This window comes from Cyclopterus lumpus, chromosome 9, assembly GCF_009769545.1.
Source record: "Cyclopterus lumpus isolate fCycLum1 chromosome 9, fCycLum1.pri, whole genome shotgun sequence".
Classification (NCBI taxonomy): domain Eukaryota; kingdom Metazoa; phylum Chordata; class Actinopteri; order Perciformes; family Cyclopteridae; genus Cyclopterus; species Cyclopterus lumpus.
The window spans coordinates 11,934,973-11,952,380 of record NC_046974.1 but is presented as its reverse complement, the minus strand read 5'-3'; the positions used below and the strand labels follow the sequence as shown (position 1 = coordinate 11,952,380).

General features: G+C 41.4%; 2 protein-coding genes across 2 annotated transcripts; both read left to right on the top strand.

Moving 5' to 3' along the window:
• The first annotated feature begins 4 nt into the window (after window positions 1–4).
• On the top strand, window positions 5–1,745 carry nono (non-POU domain containing, octamer-binding). Its single transcript, XM_034541127.1, has one exon. It carries the CDS (start codon window positions 155–157, stop codon window positions 1,481–1,483), a length of 1,329 nt encoding a protein of 442 aa, XP_034397018.1. The 5' UTR covers window positions 5–154; the 3' UTR covers window positions 1,484–1,745.
• A 4,168-nt stretch (window positions 1,746–5,913) lies between these two features.
• npc1l1 (NPC1-like 1) lies at window positions 5,914–16,822 on the top strand. The gene is made up of 21 exons (XM_034541125.1): window positions 5,914–5,955; window positions 7,176–7,337; window positions 7,499–8,404; window positions 8,738–9,031; window positions 9,434–9,657; window positions 9,759–9,859; window positions 9,959–10,131; window positions 10,253–10,381; window positions 10,706–10,888; window positions 10,988–11,102; window positions 11,219–11,496; window positions 11,767–11,856; window positions 11,937–12,127; window positions 13,131–13,258; window positions 13,363–13,492; window positions 13,607–13,662; window positions 13,749–13,899; window positions 14,044–14,275; window positions 14,755–14,868; window positions 15,776–15,938; window positions 16,049–16,822. The coding sequence occupies exons 1-21, from the start codon at window positions 5,914–5,916 to the stop codon at window positions 16,273–16,275; spliced, it is 4,089 nt and encodes a 1,362-aa protein (XP_034397016.1). The 3' UTR covers window positions 16,276–16,822.
• Window positions 16,823–17,408: the final 586 nt, after the last annotated feature.

The window sequence follows — 17,408 nt, the reverse complement described above, 5'->3', positions numbered from 1 at the left end:
GATATTCAGGAGTCGCGTCATGATGAGGTCACAATAACGTCGCGGCAGCACGCAGCGTCGCCATTTTCGCAGCTCTTTGTGCGCCACACTCTGCTAATAGTTTACGTGTTTTGTCGAGGATTCGTCGACTTGGGTTTTAAATATTTTCTACAAAATGCAAGGAAACAGAGGCCCACAGCAGAACCACGGGTCTAACCGCCCGGGAGACCAGAAGAAACCCGGAGGAACAAATGCTAACGGCCAGCAGCCGGAGCACTGCGATACGGCCAACCCCAACGAGGCCTTAACCCTGGATCTGCAGAGCTTCAGGAAGCCCGGGGAGAAAACCTTTACCCAACGCAGCAGGCTATTTGTAGGAAACCTACCAACCGGGGTTACTGAGGAGGACCTCGAGAAGCTGTTCAACAAGTATGGCAGGGCCAGTGAAATCTTTATTAACAAGGACAGAGGTTTCGGCTTCATTCGACTGGAGACCAGGATCATAGCAGAGATTGCCAGATCCGAGCTGGATGATGCTCCGTTCAAAGGAAGACCCATTCGGGTGAGGTTTGCAACACACGGTGCTGCTTTAACTGTAAAGAATTTGCCTGATTTTGTGTCCAACGAGCTGCTGGAGGAGGCATTCGGCGTCTTTGGTCAGATAGAAAGAGCTGTCGTCATAGTGGATGACAGGGGGAGGCCCACGGGGAAGGGAATAGTGGAGTACACCTCAAAGCCAGCTGCAAGAAAGGCTTTGGATAAATGCAGTGATGGAGCCTACCTTCTCACAGCTTTTCCTCGACCTATCACAGTGGAACCTATGGAACAGCTCGATGAAGAGGAGGGACAGTCAGAAAAACTCATAAACAAAAACCAGCAGTATCACAAAGAGCGTGAGCAGCCACCACGATTTGCTCAGGCGGGCTCCTTCGAGTATGAGTATGCCATGCGTTGGAAGGCCCTGATGGAGATGGAGAAGCAGCAGTACGACATGGTGGACCGCAACATGAAGGAGGCTCAGGTGAAGCTGGAGGCTGAGATGGAGGCGGCTAGACACGAGCATCAAGTGGTGCTGATGAGACAAGACCTGCTGAGGCGGCAGGAGGAGCTGCGGAGGATGGAGGAGCTCCACAGTCAGGAGGTGCAGAAGAGGAAACAGGCTGAGCTCCGGCAGGAGGAGGAACACCGGAGGCGAGAGGAGGAGATGAGGATGCGCAATGAGGAGATGCTGAAGAGGCAGCAGGAGGGCTTCAGAGGCAACTTTTCTGAAAATAGGGAGCAAGACATCAGGATGCATATGGGCAATCACGGGATGAACAGAAACTCGCTGGGTGGCAATTCTGGTCCGGCAGGTACTCCCGGCATGGCTGCTGAGAATGCTCCAATGATGCCGGGGCCAGGAAACAACAACAACAACAACATGCCCGCAGGAGGCCAGGTTGGCTTCCCTAGAGGCCTCCCTGGACCTGGAGACTATGGACCTAATAAGCAACGCAGATTTTGAATCGCATGTCTTTTTTTTATTTTTCACTAACTGTATTTTAAAGTTCAGGTAGTGAGTTTTACTTTTGAACTTTGAAAACTGTTGCATGTATTTTTCTTTTGTACCTGGAGTTGTGTTTTTAGTACTAACATGTCATAACCCACAATGAGCCATGTCCTTTTACTTTATCTTTTCATCTTTAGTGTATTTTTCATAGGGATAGAAAATATTCTTGTCCTGGACATGTTGACTGTTCTGGAATAAAGTCATGATTCCCTAAGTACTTTGTTTCAACATTAAAGATTTCTCAATGTCTTTCAAAGCAGCGTGGAGCCAAATGTGTCACCATCAAGACATCATTGATCTACAGGATGGTAATGTAGGGCGTGTCTCATTCTGGTTTTTGGTTCAGTGCATATAGTCAAAGCTGTCAGCTGGACTTTGGCATTGATTTAATTTAAACTGAATCTATGGCCTGAAACACAATTCCAAGGCTGTGTATAATCAATACCACCACCTCCATTGAGTTAGACATAATATGAAGCACAAAGTCATGAATAGGAAAGATTGAGCAGAACAAACGAAAATGCTGTGAGTTGCTGTAATTGTAAATGTTTTCAACACAGCTGTATAGCTGATGTAGTTGGTCAGTCTAAATAGAGAAAAAGTAACAATAATGCACTGACAGTAGTATTACGGTTATTTGGGGATTTTTATTGTCAATACCCTAATATTTGATTTACTGATTGAGACATTTATTTTGTTGCCAATATTAAGATGTGCCACCCGTTATGACTTCCTGGGACCTAAAGTGGCAAAGTGCTTTTCCCGCTATGCCAACATAAAGTGTATGCTGTTATAAAGTCACAGATTTATATTGATAGCTGACTCTCCACCGCCTACCAAACTAGATGTTTTGTGACTCATCGATCCTCTAGTCAAGGAGGAAGCTTAGAGGGTTGGTAATACCTCTGAATAAGGAATAAAACACAGTCCAAACACTCATGCCCACACACTCTGACACTTAGGGCAGGGACACCTACACAGTGATAACAGTCTGAGTGTCCTAAAATGTCACCACCCACTGACTTGAGAAGGAAGGAAGGCGAGTGTCTTACTTTAAATTGGCAGTAAGAGGGGGGTCTGATTTAGATGCAGTTTATTTTTCAGCTCGTTAAATGGAGGGATGCAGCCCTCCACACCAGAACATTACAGGTGGTGACAATTAAGCACGTAAACAATACGTTTTTCATTTACAGCCCAGTGATTGACGTTTAAGGTCAAAGTTCACCGATCTCAGTAGTGTAAAGCACAAGTATTAAAAGCTTTCAACTGCTGTTTTAGCTTGCTCCTAGTGCTGATCTCAGTACCGCTTCATGCCACATCAACAGTGTGTTGTGCACCTCATACTCTAGTGTTTGAGTTTCATGTCAAGATGAAACCCAAACAGAAATAGCATGCAGAGAAAGTCTGATTTGTAAACAAATACTGTGTTAATGGTAGTTGACTGACACTGCTTGCATAATACCAGACCAGTGCAGTGAAAGGAGCCAGGTTATATCATTGTATGATGTTGCTCTGGTTGAGCAACTGCTCAGTACAAACCACACAGCAATGAAAAGGTTAAAGTCAGGTGGTTAGTTAGATAATTAAATCAAGTAGCTTATAGTCTCTTGCTTAACGTCTTTAATGGCAAAACATCCAGCTGTTAGATGATTGGTCACTTGATGAAAGAGATGAAGGACATTGCAGATAATAGAAGATCATTTCAACTGAACTTTTTAAATATAGTATCTTCAAACAAATATGCAGCCCAAAGTGCTTCATGTAGGAATAAATAAATGAAATGTGGCAAGACTAAAATCGACAACAATAAAATGATGACGATCAATGACTTGAAGTAAAAGAAATTCTGTAAAAAAACAATGATTAAGGACTAAGAACTACTGCTATAATATTACAAATTAAATTATCCAAATTAAAAGCCATATTAATGGGGCGGGTCTTTAATTGTCTTAAAAAATTCAGAGAGAGCTTGCCTATCGAACATTCAGTGGCAGTAAATTACACAGTTGAGGGGAGAACAACAGGACACTCCACTGCATTTAAAGGACACAAAAGGAACATTTAAATGAGCAGTGGTGAGGACCTTAGAGATCTGGCTTTAACATAGAAGAAAAGAACATCTGAGGGTTGTTTGTTTAATGCTTTATAAACAAGTACAATAACTTTGAAATTAGTTCCAACAGATACAGTTATTCAGTGCATTGTCTTAATCTCCATCACGCAAAGATTGTATATCATGGCGTTTTCAGCTGATAGCCAAGACCTTTCTGAGGAACCTACCCGTCGCCCGTATCGGAGTCCAAAAAGTCAAGACTGGCCTGTCCGCACAACGAGAGCTTCATAAATGGTGATTGCTTAGGACTCGACCATAAAGAGGGGGAAGTGTGTACAATCTGGATGTGAGATCAGCAGGCTCTGTGCTGGCAACAGCTTCTCTTAAGATTTTTTAATTTTTTATTTCGCACAAAAAGAAAAGCACATATATTCCATGGATCTTTTTAACAATTTAACATTGTGTATAGACAGTACATCATTATAAATGCACATTTGCACAATAATTGAAAGCCTGCATGATTATATAAATGCAATACATGTGATACTATGATAAGTAGATCACACCAAGCAGCATAATAGTCAGTAGTTTTTGTACTCCAAACTGGTGATGAAAGCTGTGACATGTAGGACTTGTGTAGGAACGTCCATGTCTGTAATCCTTTATCTCCTTTGCTCTTTGAACCCTAATCAAACACATTGAGCTTTTATTTCAGAATATTTCATGTTAAAGTAATTTAGCATCATCTTTTTAAGGGATGAAATGATACTTGTTGATTTGTTTAAGTCCACTTTTATGAAGATCCAATTGCAAAAGGACAATGGGAACAACAACAGAAAAATGATATAATACAATGCAATCAGATACACCATCACAAGTAACGGAACAATAAAAATGATGCAAGAGATACAAAAATATTCTTTTGACAGCCTCAACCGAAATGTAACATTATCAAGGTAAACATCAAGATAGTATTTATTTGAAGTATAAATACCACCTTTAAAATCTGTTGCATTTGTGTTTACTTTGTTTATGATAATCTTTTATGTTTTATTCTAAGTATGACAAGTGTACCACTTTTAATGCTTTGTTCCTGTTTTGTCCAACTCCTGAATTTTCTTTGTCAGATAATTCAGATGAGCAGTTCAACATAAAAAGCTTTCCCTCAAATGTTTTGTGTTCAAGGAACAACTGGTTAGTGACTCCTAAATATGATGGTGCTCAACTAAAAAAGGTTTATTACCATGAAAACATATTTACTGTTTGCTGAAATTCCTTAAAAGTATAATGCATCTAATACCCTCTTTTGTTAATGGTGCAGATTAAGTCAATAGATTTCTTCACAGAGGTAAACCACTGTAAATATAAAAAGCAAGTAATTTTCAAAGTACTTTTAATTGCAGCGCTGCACAGCCACTGCTACATAACGTTGATGAATCACATGATTTTACTTTTTGATTCGATTAGTTAAAAAGTTACAAAATGTATGTGTTGTCGTGACTTATCAGCATAAGAAAGAATATCAAGATATCAGCTCCATTTCTTCTTGTCTTCCTTACCATCTCCGTTTATCACAAATTGAAATGCGCATGCACCTTCGCCCTGACATGATCGTGCAGTCTCGCTTGAAAGTCTTATCTCAGCCATGACCTTGACATGTGTTAACAACATAGTTAATGTTGATCTGATATTGTAGGATTTGATTGTGATTAGTCATGTTGACTTGGACGCCTGCTCATGTCACTGGGTTTGTTGTAAGATGTTTAAAAGTGATTAAAAACATCTTCCTGGGACATTAGCAGATATATTCCTCTCTCTGTTCATTACAGATCAGATAGCCTGCACACACCACAGGGTCACTTAATGGTCTAAAGGTTACATTCAGTGAACAGATCTTTTTTTCGGTCAACCAATGTGCGGATGTGTCTTTAATAGACCAGAAGGGGCAGAGCATTAGAAAAAACACAGTATATGAAGTGAAGAACTGGGTGTGGTTGTTATTTCAGATCGTCCTGTAGTTTCTCCCTGCTGCTTCGGGTTTCCCAAGCAACCGTATCAAAATTTCCCCCATGTTAATTATCAGACAGGAATTTAGTCATCCATAGCTGCGATTGGCCAGCCGCTGCATCACACCAGATAAGAAAGGTGTGACATCACAGGTTTGATGACCCGGTACATGTCATGATGCCTTTCCTTCCTTGACCCGAACCCTGTTAGACTGTCCTACTTTGTCTGATGTACCATCGAACAGGGCAGCAGTGATTTATATACACTCTACTACATATTGTACTAGTGGACCCTGACTCTTCTGGTGCGGAAACAATCTGTAATCATGTTTCGTGTCGCTGCCCTGATCACTTTTCTGTTTTTCGTGGTAAGTTGGTCTAGTAATTTTTCTTATGAACCTGTGACTAAATTGTCTAAGTGTATTCTCATTACGGTACACTTGTTTCAGTCAACAGCAAAATAACTCACTTGTTTTCATACATAAAAACTGTATAGGCCTTAACTATAGGATATGATCTGGGACCCTGATTAAGTAAAGGAATACATATAATTGCTTTTGTAATTTAAAAACTTCCAGATGTTGGTATTCATAAAATGTCTACGGTTGAAATTGTTTTTGCAGTGAAGCACCATAAAGTTCAAAGCAAAACTGGTATTTGAGTGTATTGTGTCAAGTGTTTATGCATTTTGTCTGTTGTATAAATGTCTGCTTTGCAAAAAATGTTCTGTAGTTGTAAGTTCAACAGTATGTAAGATATTAAATACAAAACAAATACAATACACATTGTAACATGGAATTTGATTAAAATTAATAACATATTACGATGTTTATTGTATTTATTTTTTCTGAAGGAAATAGTAAAACATATATTCATAAATAATCTAATATAAACTATTGGGAATCTTTAAAAGACGTTACTCTTAAACATCTTAGTGACTTCCATCTAGATTGATATCTGTTTTCATTTATAGTAAATTGTGTTAAAGTTTACAGTAACAGGGTTCCGGGATTTATTTTCTGGTTTTGGTTTATTGCTACACCCGGATGAATGAATGCACTAATCCTAATTTGAATTATATCTATACATTATAATCACAATAAAACTTAATTTAATAAATTTTACTAGTTTACAAATATAAATATAACTGTATGGAAAGAATATCATGCAAGACTTACTTTAATATGAAAATAAATGATCAATTTGTTCTTTATTTCTGGATGTTCTTATCTTCTCCTGTGGCCACAGATGAGTATTGTGTTGTAATAATCTTGAACATACTATATTTTAACATCTTCCCTTTGATTAGTCTTGCCAGATGGCCCATAGTGCTAAAGTCACGAGTCAATGACACACATAGTTATTATTGTATTCATGTTGACTACAGTGTTTCTTTGTAAAACATGGAGATACTTGCAAAGTATTGCCCACAAATGTTACGTAATATGACTCAAAGATGACGAGATAACATAGTTGTATGATATCTCAATAGTTGAGATGGCTCGAGTTGTCACAAGTGTGGAGTCTTCTTCAATTACCTTCAGCATAATGTGGTTTCCCCCTTGTGATAAATCCTTCTTCGGTGCAGGTGCTGACAGAGGCCCAGCATGAGCCGGGCTACTGCGCTTTCTATGATGAGTGTGGTCGCAACCCGTCAGTCGGAGAATCTCTCCTCCCTCCTATTGTCCCCTGTTACAACTACAGCCGTGCCCGAGCCCTCACAGGGGAACACTACAGGAAACTCAAAGAGGTATGTAGATCCTGCTTAGTGTTTTAGGGAAGAACAGGGTTGAATAAAGCATGGTAGAGTCTGTGTATTCTTCAAAATCGTTTTCAATGTATTCCTTTGACATGAAGTGAGCTTGTGTTTGAGTCTTTCAGTTTATTTAACAGCACCTGTTCTCGCTGCAGGTGTGTCCCATCCTGGACAATGGAGAGAGCAACACGTACGCCTGCTGCTCCATCAGACAGCTTTTGTCCCTGGAAATGAGTCTGACCCTGTCCAAGGCAGTGCTGATCCGCTGCCCTTCCTGTGCTGAGAACTTTGCCCACCTGCACTGCATCAACACCTGCAGCCCCAACCAGAGCCAGACAGTAAAAGTCACAAAGGTGATGAACGTCACTAGCAACAACATAACGAGGGAAGCCGTGGTCAGTTACCAGGCGTTCTTAAGCACCACCTTCGCATATGGCTCCTTCCAGTCGTGCAAAAATGTCAGGATCCCCGCCACAGGAGGCTTTGCCATCGGCACCATGTGTGGTCGGTATGGCGCTAAGTTGTGCAACCCCCAGCACTGGTATAACTTCCAGGGAGACTCCAGTAATGGCTTGGCTCCACTGGACATCGACTTTCAACTGATAAAAGAGGGAGATACTGAGGGACTACCAAATGGTGTGATTCCCTACAATGGACGTGCTCTGAAGTGTAACGAGACCACACCATCCGGAGGTGAGGTCTGCTCCTGCCAGGACTGTGAAGAGTCGTGCCCGAGGATGCCGCCTCTTTCGCTACCGCCCGGCCCCTTCAGACTGTTGGGGGCTGACGGATTCCTCGTGATTTCTATCGTCTTACTCTGTCTCCTGATGTTCGCCTTCATTTTCTACCTCTTTGTGGCTTACTTGGTGAGGTCTCAGAAAAGAAAGGATGAAGAGAAAGGAAAAGGAAAAAGTAAAGACCAGAACAGTAATGATGTGACTCAGCAAGTCATTGATCCATCAGAGGTGACTTGTGCTGACAAGAACAGCCTGGCTGCTCAAGCTTTCCTAAGCTCAGAGTTTTGCCATTGGGGAACCCTCATGGCCACTTATCCTCTCACGGTTAGTTTCACTAAAGTACTTTTAATCAGCAAAAGTAGAACACATCATATTCGTCATTGATACAGACATTTGCCTTGTTGATTTACTTGAAAGGTTAAAGCCTGCATGACTTTTGCTGAGCAGCAGCCACTGTGGCCACAATAGCAATTACAAGAATCTAAATGCACATTTGCTGTATTCATAGTTGAACTGTAACACAGATAGAAAAGAGTCATTCCATTAAGTCAGTGAACTGATTCAATAATGCCAGCGACAAAATTCTACACTCTTTAATAGAAAGTAAGGTTGTCAGCCAGATGATATTAACGTGTTAATCTTATATCTTTATTCAAGGTGCTCCTGCTGTCGGCTGTAGTCGTGGCCGTTTTCTCAGCTGGCCTCAAGTCCATTGAGCTCACCACTGACCCCGTCGAGCTGTGGTCCGCTCCAAACAGCCGCGCCCGCCAGGAGAAAGACTTCCACGACAAACACTTTGACCCTTTCTTCAGGACTAACCAGCTGATCTTGACGGCACCGGACCGGGAAGGCCACATTTATGACTCTTTGCTATTTGGGCTGCAGAACTTCAGCGGGCTTGTATCCAAAGATCTCATCATTGAGCTCCTGCAGCTCCAGACACAAATCCAGGTAAAGAGACCAGAATCAAAATAGTCAGTCACCATGCCATCAAAATTGTATACATGGAGATAATATACCACCTTGACTTAATAGTCACAATATATTGTATCTAATTTGAGTTTTTAATCATTTCGGTTTACCCTGCCCTCTTCTATTCTCTTTCCTTCACTTCCTTTATATTCCCCTTCCCAAACCCTATAGTGTGCTTGAGATTATATTTGAAGGAGTCCTGCATTTCACACTTTTTTGAGACCATATTTAACCAATGCAATGAATCCTTCACAATATTAAATAAGCACATCTGAAGGCACCAAAGAGCACCTGTACTTGATCACCACAAAGACACAGTTAACAGTGTTTGAAAAGGTTTACTGTATGATTTTGACACATTGAAGTCTATGCCATCTTTAGAACATTGAGTTCTGGTCAGAGGATCTGAACCGCACAGCGAGTCTGAAGGACGTGTGTTTCGCACCACTGAACCCATCCAACCCCAACCTGACGGACTGCGCAGTCAACAGCTTGCCGCAGTACTTCCAGAACAGCCTGGAAAACATTGACGCTAAGGTGAACATGACAGAGCTAGGAGTGACCAAGGAGGTGGACTGGAGGGACCACATAATCTACTGCCTCAAGTAAGGATTCATCAAACAGACTTTCACATCAAACCATCGATCTGTGATTGCTCAGGAACTTTAACACAAGCGTCCCCCTTTTTCTTCCATTGCTTCTGAAGCTCTCCCCTGTCCTTCCAAGACATCACTGATTTACGTATGAGCTGCATGGCTGATTACGGAGCTCCAGTCTTCTCCTTTCTGGCTGTGGGAGGCTATGAGGGTAAGTAGCTTTCGGCACCATCTTCTCCACATGAAACAGCTTTACAATAAACACAAAAAGGGTGGCTGACTTTAACATTCTTCTTCTTGCTTCTGCCAGATGACGACTTCACCAATGCTGAGGCTTTCATCCTGACCTTCTCCCTCAACAACTACGCTCGTGACAACCCCAAGTACAAAGTGGCTATGCAGTGGGAGTCAGAGTTTCTGAAAATTGTCCAGGCCTACCAGAAGAACCCAGCAGCCAACTTCACCTTTGCATACATGGCAGAGGTGCAGTAGAATATGAATATGCATTGGTCTGTTGTCACATCTTTTTCAAGGGGCTGTTGAGTACTTTCCTCGATTTTATGCCCCTCCTTTTCCTGACTCTGGTTTCCCCTTCGGTCTACAGAGGTCTCTGGAGGATGAGATTAATCGGACAACAGCAGAAGACATCCCCATCTTCATGATTAGCTATGCTGTAATCTTTGTTTACATTTCCGTTGCATTAGGAGAGTACTCTTCATGGAAACGCATACTGGTGAGATTTCAGAGAGTAATGTCTATATTTTATTATAATGCTGTATTTCACATTTATCAGCTTTTCTTTAGACAATTGCAGTTGGTTGACCCACTGCTTTTGCTAAGAGTCCACCAAGAAAGTACAACTGATAAAGCAGTACTTAACATACATAATAAAGAGAGACTGCAGTAGTATGACTGAGTCAGCTGTAAAGTGCTTATCTCTATGGTGACCATGAAGCTATATAATACAGAAGACAAGATACAGCAAAAGATATGGAACAGAAAAAAGGCTCTCTGAGTTGAATGTACATCTGGATTCATATCTGTGCCTTACATATAGGTGGACTCCAAGTTTCTGGTGGGTCTTGGTGGGATAATGGTGGTTGGCTGTTCTGTCCTGGCCTCTATGGGCTTTTACTCCTGGATCGGCATCCCCTCCTCGCTGGTCATTCTGCAGGTTGTGCCTTTCCTGGTGCTCGCTGTTGGAGCTGACAACATCTTCATCTTTGTTCTAGAGTACCAGGTGTGTATACTTGTGTGCTCAGTGGATGTCCAGTACTGCTGACTCTGTAAGAGATGTATATCATTCTTAGTGACGTTACCCTTCTCTCCCTTTCCGCAGAGAGATGTGCGGAAGCACGGAGAGAAGAGAGAGGAGCAGATTGGTCGCGTCCTTGGAAACGTAGCTCCCAGCATGCTCCTGTGCAGTCTCTCCGAGTCTATCTGCTTCTTTCTAGGTAGGAACCATTGCACAAACTACATGAGCAAAGCAATACAATTCTGTGCACATACAGTGTGTAAATAGGGACCATTGCATTTGATGCTTTAATCTCTCATTGTTCTGCTACCCAAGGGGCCTTGTCCACCATGCCAGCAGTGAAGACCTTTGCTCTGTACGCTGCTCTGGCCGTGCTCATGGACTTCCTACTCCAGATGACAGCCTTTGTGGCGCTGCTGTCCCTGGACACCCGGCGCCAAGACAACAACCGCTGTGAACTGCTCTGCTGTGTTACAGTGTCCACCCAGCGCTCCACCCAGCGCTCCAACAAGCCCAACGAGGGCTTTCTGCTGCCCCTCATGAGGAAATACTACGCCCCTGTTCTACTGCACCGTTACACCAGATTCATAGTGGTAAAGCTACTAACCCTTAAACTATCACATTAGATAGATTATCCTTTATAGAACAGGTATTCTGAACCTGTTACCTCTGGTGTCCCTTTAAAGTTCCAGTGTGTAACATTGAGTGGGATCTATTGGCACAAGTGGAATATAATAAAATAACAGTGTTTTCTACACTAAAGAAATGTCCTAAGAACGAGCTGTTTATATTTACTTACGGAGCGGGCCCAGGCATTTTATCTGAATATCTGTTGAATACATTCTGCCCTGTGTTCTCTTCAGATGGTGGTTTTCATCTTCATGTTCTGTGGATCCTTATTTCTCATGTTTAATGTGACCGTGGGTTTGGATCAGGAGCTGGCTATGCCTCAGGTCAGTAAGCACTGCTACATAAGTATAAATGAACACTTGCACACTTTCAGTGTTTCAGAGTGTTTTCTTTTTTTGGGCAGGGCTCTTATATGCTGGACTATTTCCAGTACCTGTACAAATACTTTGAAGTTGGAGTCCCTGTTTACTTTGTAACAAAGAAAGGCTTCAACTTCACCTCTGTGGAGGGCATGAATGGAGTCTGTTCCAGCGTGGGCTGCGATCAGTTCTCACTCACCCAGAAGATCCAGTACGCAACCAACCACCCTGAATTGTGAGTTTGTTAATTTTACTAATATGGACAAGAGAATCAATAAGCTTTTTAGACTTGCACCTTTTTTTACTCAGGTCACAACATGTGGCTGCTCAGCTAAACTATATAGTACATCAGCAAGTTCCTCTGCTCAGATCCGTGGAGAGTGTTTCTCTCCCTTTGTCCTTCACGTTTGTACTCTTCATCGGCAGATCCTTGAATCTGCTGATATCATAGTAGCAACCTCTTGCATACTAGCCAATCAGATCAGTTAATGATGAACTTGTTACATGAATGCCACTGAGCAGATAAGAGTGCTGATCGTGCCACAGCGCAAACACCCAAAACATCCTCTAAAATTACTGGTTATACAATTGTGTTGTGGTTATGACCAGGCTGATTAGTAGGAGTAATACATTTATGCTGCAGTATAATATGCATGTTTCCAACACTTACAGTAGAGGGTTTTATTACCTGGTGACCACGGTGACACATGTTGTCAGTATAATAAATCAGATAGATGATTTGAATGGGATTTAACAGTAAAGGGGATTAGGATTACCAGCAACATCTGTTTGTTTCCTTGAGATAACAAAGACTATGGAGCTAATTTATCATTGGTATTATCAGTTACTTACCGTTACTGGCAAACAGTAAAGCTCTTTTCATCGTGTGGGAATTTGCCAGAATTCTATTATCATGAGATGTTAGACTAAAAAAGCTGAATATAGAATGTATAAGCTATTCAATTTACAGTTTGGTTACTAAATACTGGCTTAAATGAGCTCAAATAATGTTAATTCCAATAATGTAAGTATCACTGTCAAAAGGTAAACAAATAGTTTACACTTATTGTCTTTCTTGCTGAGAGAAAAATTGATGCACGGACAACCGCATTGTTGTTTTTGTTCTATTCATGGTATTTGGTGATCACAAGAAAGATCTAGAATAGCACTTCTCTTATTCTGAAATAAGGACATTTGTATTCCTGCCTTCCTTAACCCACTGGCGATGTGATCTGCAGATCCTACTTGGCTATTCCTGCTAACTCCTGGGTAGATGATTTCATTGATTGGCTGAACCCTGGATCCAGATGTTGTCGTCTGTACACCTTCGGAGAAAATGCTGGAAAGTTCTGTCCTGCAAGCGAATGTGAGAATCACCACATTAATCCACTAATACTGTGAATTACCTTATAGGATGAAATACGTGGCCCTTCTTTTATTAACACCTCCTCTGCTTCCATGTCTCAACAGCTTCTTTCCTCTGTCTCCAAAAGTGTGTAGGTACTCCTGCAGATGGCGTCCTCAGGCCCAAGGTGGAACAATTCAACCGCTTCCTCCCCGACTTCCTGGGAAACAGGCCTGACCTGAAGTGCCCCAAAGGGTGTGTAGTGGAACATGTGCACTTTATACACAAACAGACCAAAACCCGTTGAAGGTGACCCTCCAAACAGAACATGAAAACACGTTTCTCATTACTTATTGTCCCTTTTGACAGTGGTCTTGGAGCCTATGACAAAGCTGTGGTGACAGATCAGAGTGGAGAAATTATAGGTAAGTTATCTTAAAGCAGTCAAAGATCTTTTAATCGTTTAATGAATCTGTGCAGTTTGTGAACCTTTTCTTCCCCGTGTTCCTAGCCACTCGGTTCATGGCTTACCACACACCGTTAAGCAACTCTCAGGAGTTCACTGCTGCACTGCTGAAGGCCAGAGAGCTGGCCCACAACATCACAATGGGCATGAGGAAAATACCAGGCACCTCACCCGACTTTGAAGTATTTCCTTACACGTATGTACATATTCTCTTCTCTACAAGAACTAATATTGCTTCTACAACTCTGTGGGCTCTTTTTGTTATTTACATGGTGATTGTCATCAAACGAAATGCAGTCTGTCACTTCCGACTGATATTTTTCTTCCTTCCTTCTTCCAGGGTGACTAATGTGTTTTATGAGCAGTACCTGACTATTGTGCCGGAGGGACTCTTCAACATCTCCTTGTGTCTAATGCCGACCTTCATAGTGTGCTGTCTCCTGCTGGGTTTGGATCTGCGCTCTGGTCTGCTCAACCTGTTCACCATAATCATGATCACCGTGGATACCGTTGGTGTCATGACACTGTGGGGCATAGATTACAACGCAGTGGCCCTTATCAATCTGGTCACGGTAAGGACATGTCTGGGATTAAATAGGCACTCCACCGATTTTCGAAATGAAGCGTGTTGTACTTGTCATGAGGGGCACTACTCATCCAGTGAGGAATGTGTCCAGTGTCTCCAGAGGGAGCTTTTTTAAGTTAAAAAAACCCCTGATGTGATGCTGACTTAGGCTAGGAGACTTCAGATTTATAACAGAAAGCCTGCGTTACAAATTGGAGGTTTGGGTGTTCACCAGGTTTCTATCTTGTGACGGATGCTATTGAGTTGCATTCTAGGAAATGTAGGACCCAGTGGTTTTTGAGCTGGACCTATGCTAGGGACTAAAACGTGTATATTTAGCCTCTGTTGCTCTGATTTATTTTATCTTAAGTCTCTTTGATGCTATACTTTGTTTTCAGTAGGGCAAGTTGTTTATAATCCATTTAATCACCATGAATTGCTATGGTCATTTCTTACTTTAACAACTTACATTCTGTTTGTTTGCAGGCGGTGGGAATCTCTGTGGAGTTTGTGTCTCATATGACGAGATCTTTTGCACTCAGCACCAAGAACACACATGTAGAAAGAGCTAAGGAGGCTACAGCCAACATGGGCAGTGCGGTACGTGAACTTTAAAGCAGACACTGTTACTCCCTCTCTGTGAAGACCCTCTGATCCGCTGTGTTCTTTGTCCTGGCAGCTATTTATCCTGCAGAATCTGGGTCGTTAGTTGATGAGCCACACCTGGGCCCGGTTTGGTTCTGACTATAAAAACTCCTCACCACCTTAACATGGAGTCCCTTTTCTCTCTTTGCTGACCTGACTGCTTTTTAGTTTTGTTAACACATCCAAACATTCTTACATTACTGATTACAGACTTCCTTGCTTGTTTTGTTAGTTTTTAAATACTTATATTTTTACTTGTCTGGTCAACAAATGGGATCCAGTCCTAACTTGATTTGTCTCGTACAGTTGGATCCGCTGGTTGTTCATGGCTTGTTGGGCAGAGACTGATTTCAAGATAATTTGTAGCCTACTTGGAGGGTGCGCCCCGTTTGGTGAATGATGCAATCAGGACATTATCGAGTGTTACAGCCTGGCTCAAAGGCTGCAACAAGGAATCAGATGAGTTCAAAGTAATACACTAACAACAAATAAAACAACCATGGAAGTCTGGAATCAGTGATGTAAGCATGTTTGGATGTGTGACTGTCTGACGCAAACAAATCCAAACAGCAGCAGTGTCGGCAAAGGAAAAGAGGGGACTCCATGTTGAGGTGGTGAATTTCCATACAGCCAGAAGCAGACCAGGCCCAGGTGTGGCTCATTAGCTGATGACACAGATCCTGCAAGACAAATAGCAGCCAGGACAAAGTATACGGACCCCGAGTGGATTGAAGGCGTCACGACTGTCACATAGAAATAAGAATTCCCTTTTAGTGCCACACACATATCCTTGATTGTATAAATATACACATAAAACAGGTGTTATAGTGTTTGTTATATATGTTTGTTTTGTACTTGTTAGGTGTTTGCTGGTGTTGCTATGACCAACCTGCCAGGCATCCTTGTGCTGGCTTTTGCCAAAGCACAACTCATTCAGATCTTCTTCTTCCGATTAAACCTCGTCATTACACTTTTGGGGATGGCTCACGGACTAGTATTCCTCCCTGTACTGCTCAGCTACTTTGGTATGTACTTTATTGCTGCTTGTTTATGTATGAAACCAAGAGGTTTGAAGAAGAACTACTGTATATTAAAGCTGGATAATTTTTCACATCTTGATGTTCTGTTTTCTCAGGTCCTGGTGTGAATAAAGCGGTGTTGCTGCAGCTCCAGCAGGAGAAAGCAAAGGCCAACCAGGAGCTGGAGCTGAGACACAATATGAGACAACTCTATGATAACTTAGGCTATGAAAGCAATGAGCTAAAACTAGACCCAGACTCAAACTCCACAAAGGCCCCCACACCTGCACAAATGATGGAAAAACAACAGGAGGAGCGAGTGGAGAGAAGTGACTGTTTCTGAGCACCAAAAAAAGAACAGTTTTTTAAGCTCTGATGAGTGAATATGTCTAACTGAACAAGGATGGACACAGAAAAGGACAGAGATCGCAAACAAAAAGACTTGTATTTGTCTCTGTATGGAAATCATTAACCTAACTATGTACCTTAATCAGAAATGGGATGGTGGGACAGAAAACAAACAGTTGTGCAATATTTCTGATTAATGCAAGAGTGGACTATTGCAATGAGTCATCCTTCCTGTCACAATGTTGAAAAGCTACACATCTGTCTTCACAAGCACACCAGCTGGGCAAGAGTTATTGTTCAATTGTAGACGTATTTGACAGGACAGGAAGTCAACAAATGTTCTTGAATTAGTCATTTTGTGTTTTTTGTATTGAATGTAGTTTTTGTGTTGCATTTGTGTGAATACTTCACATTAGTAATGTTTAGAGTGATTCAAAGAAACACACTCCAGCTTTTCATATTATGGTTTCTTTAATAGCACTAAGGTGGCATTGTTGTAAAATGTGCAATCGGTGACAACATATTAAATTAGTTTAAACATTTAGCATCGTAAGTTATTTCTGGATTACATGCAACAGATTCTTCTAAAAACAGGTGTATGACTGAAAGGATGTGTGTGTGTAATTAAATAAATTATGCAGAGGTCAGTGTGCTTGTGTTACCGCCTGTTATTGGCCTTCCAGCATCTAGCAAATGCTTTAAGCTAATTGAGCAGCGGAGACTTAAATGCAATTATTTCTATTTATAGTTATTAATAAATAAACTTCTTTGCTGATTTATAGTTTTTTGTACATTTGAGAGATGCCGTGCATGAGTAACTTACAAATATATCTTAAATATTACAAATGAAAAATAAATGAGGAAAGTGTCAAATGTTTTGGGTATTTCAAATTTTGTTTTATTAACAATGCATCCCTTTGATAGGATTGTATGTTTCTTGAGGTCATCAATGCCCCCCAAAAACATACTGTACACATTATACAAGGGAAACCACAATTCAGGCAAAAAAAAAAAAAGAGAAAAGAATAAAAACAAACTTTAAATTATAATACAGTCTTGAGGAAAAAATATAAATAACTTTTTTTCTTCTCTCGTTGAGCTCACTCTATGGTACAGACATATAATAAA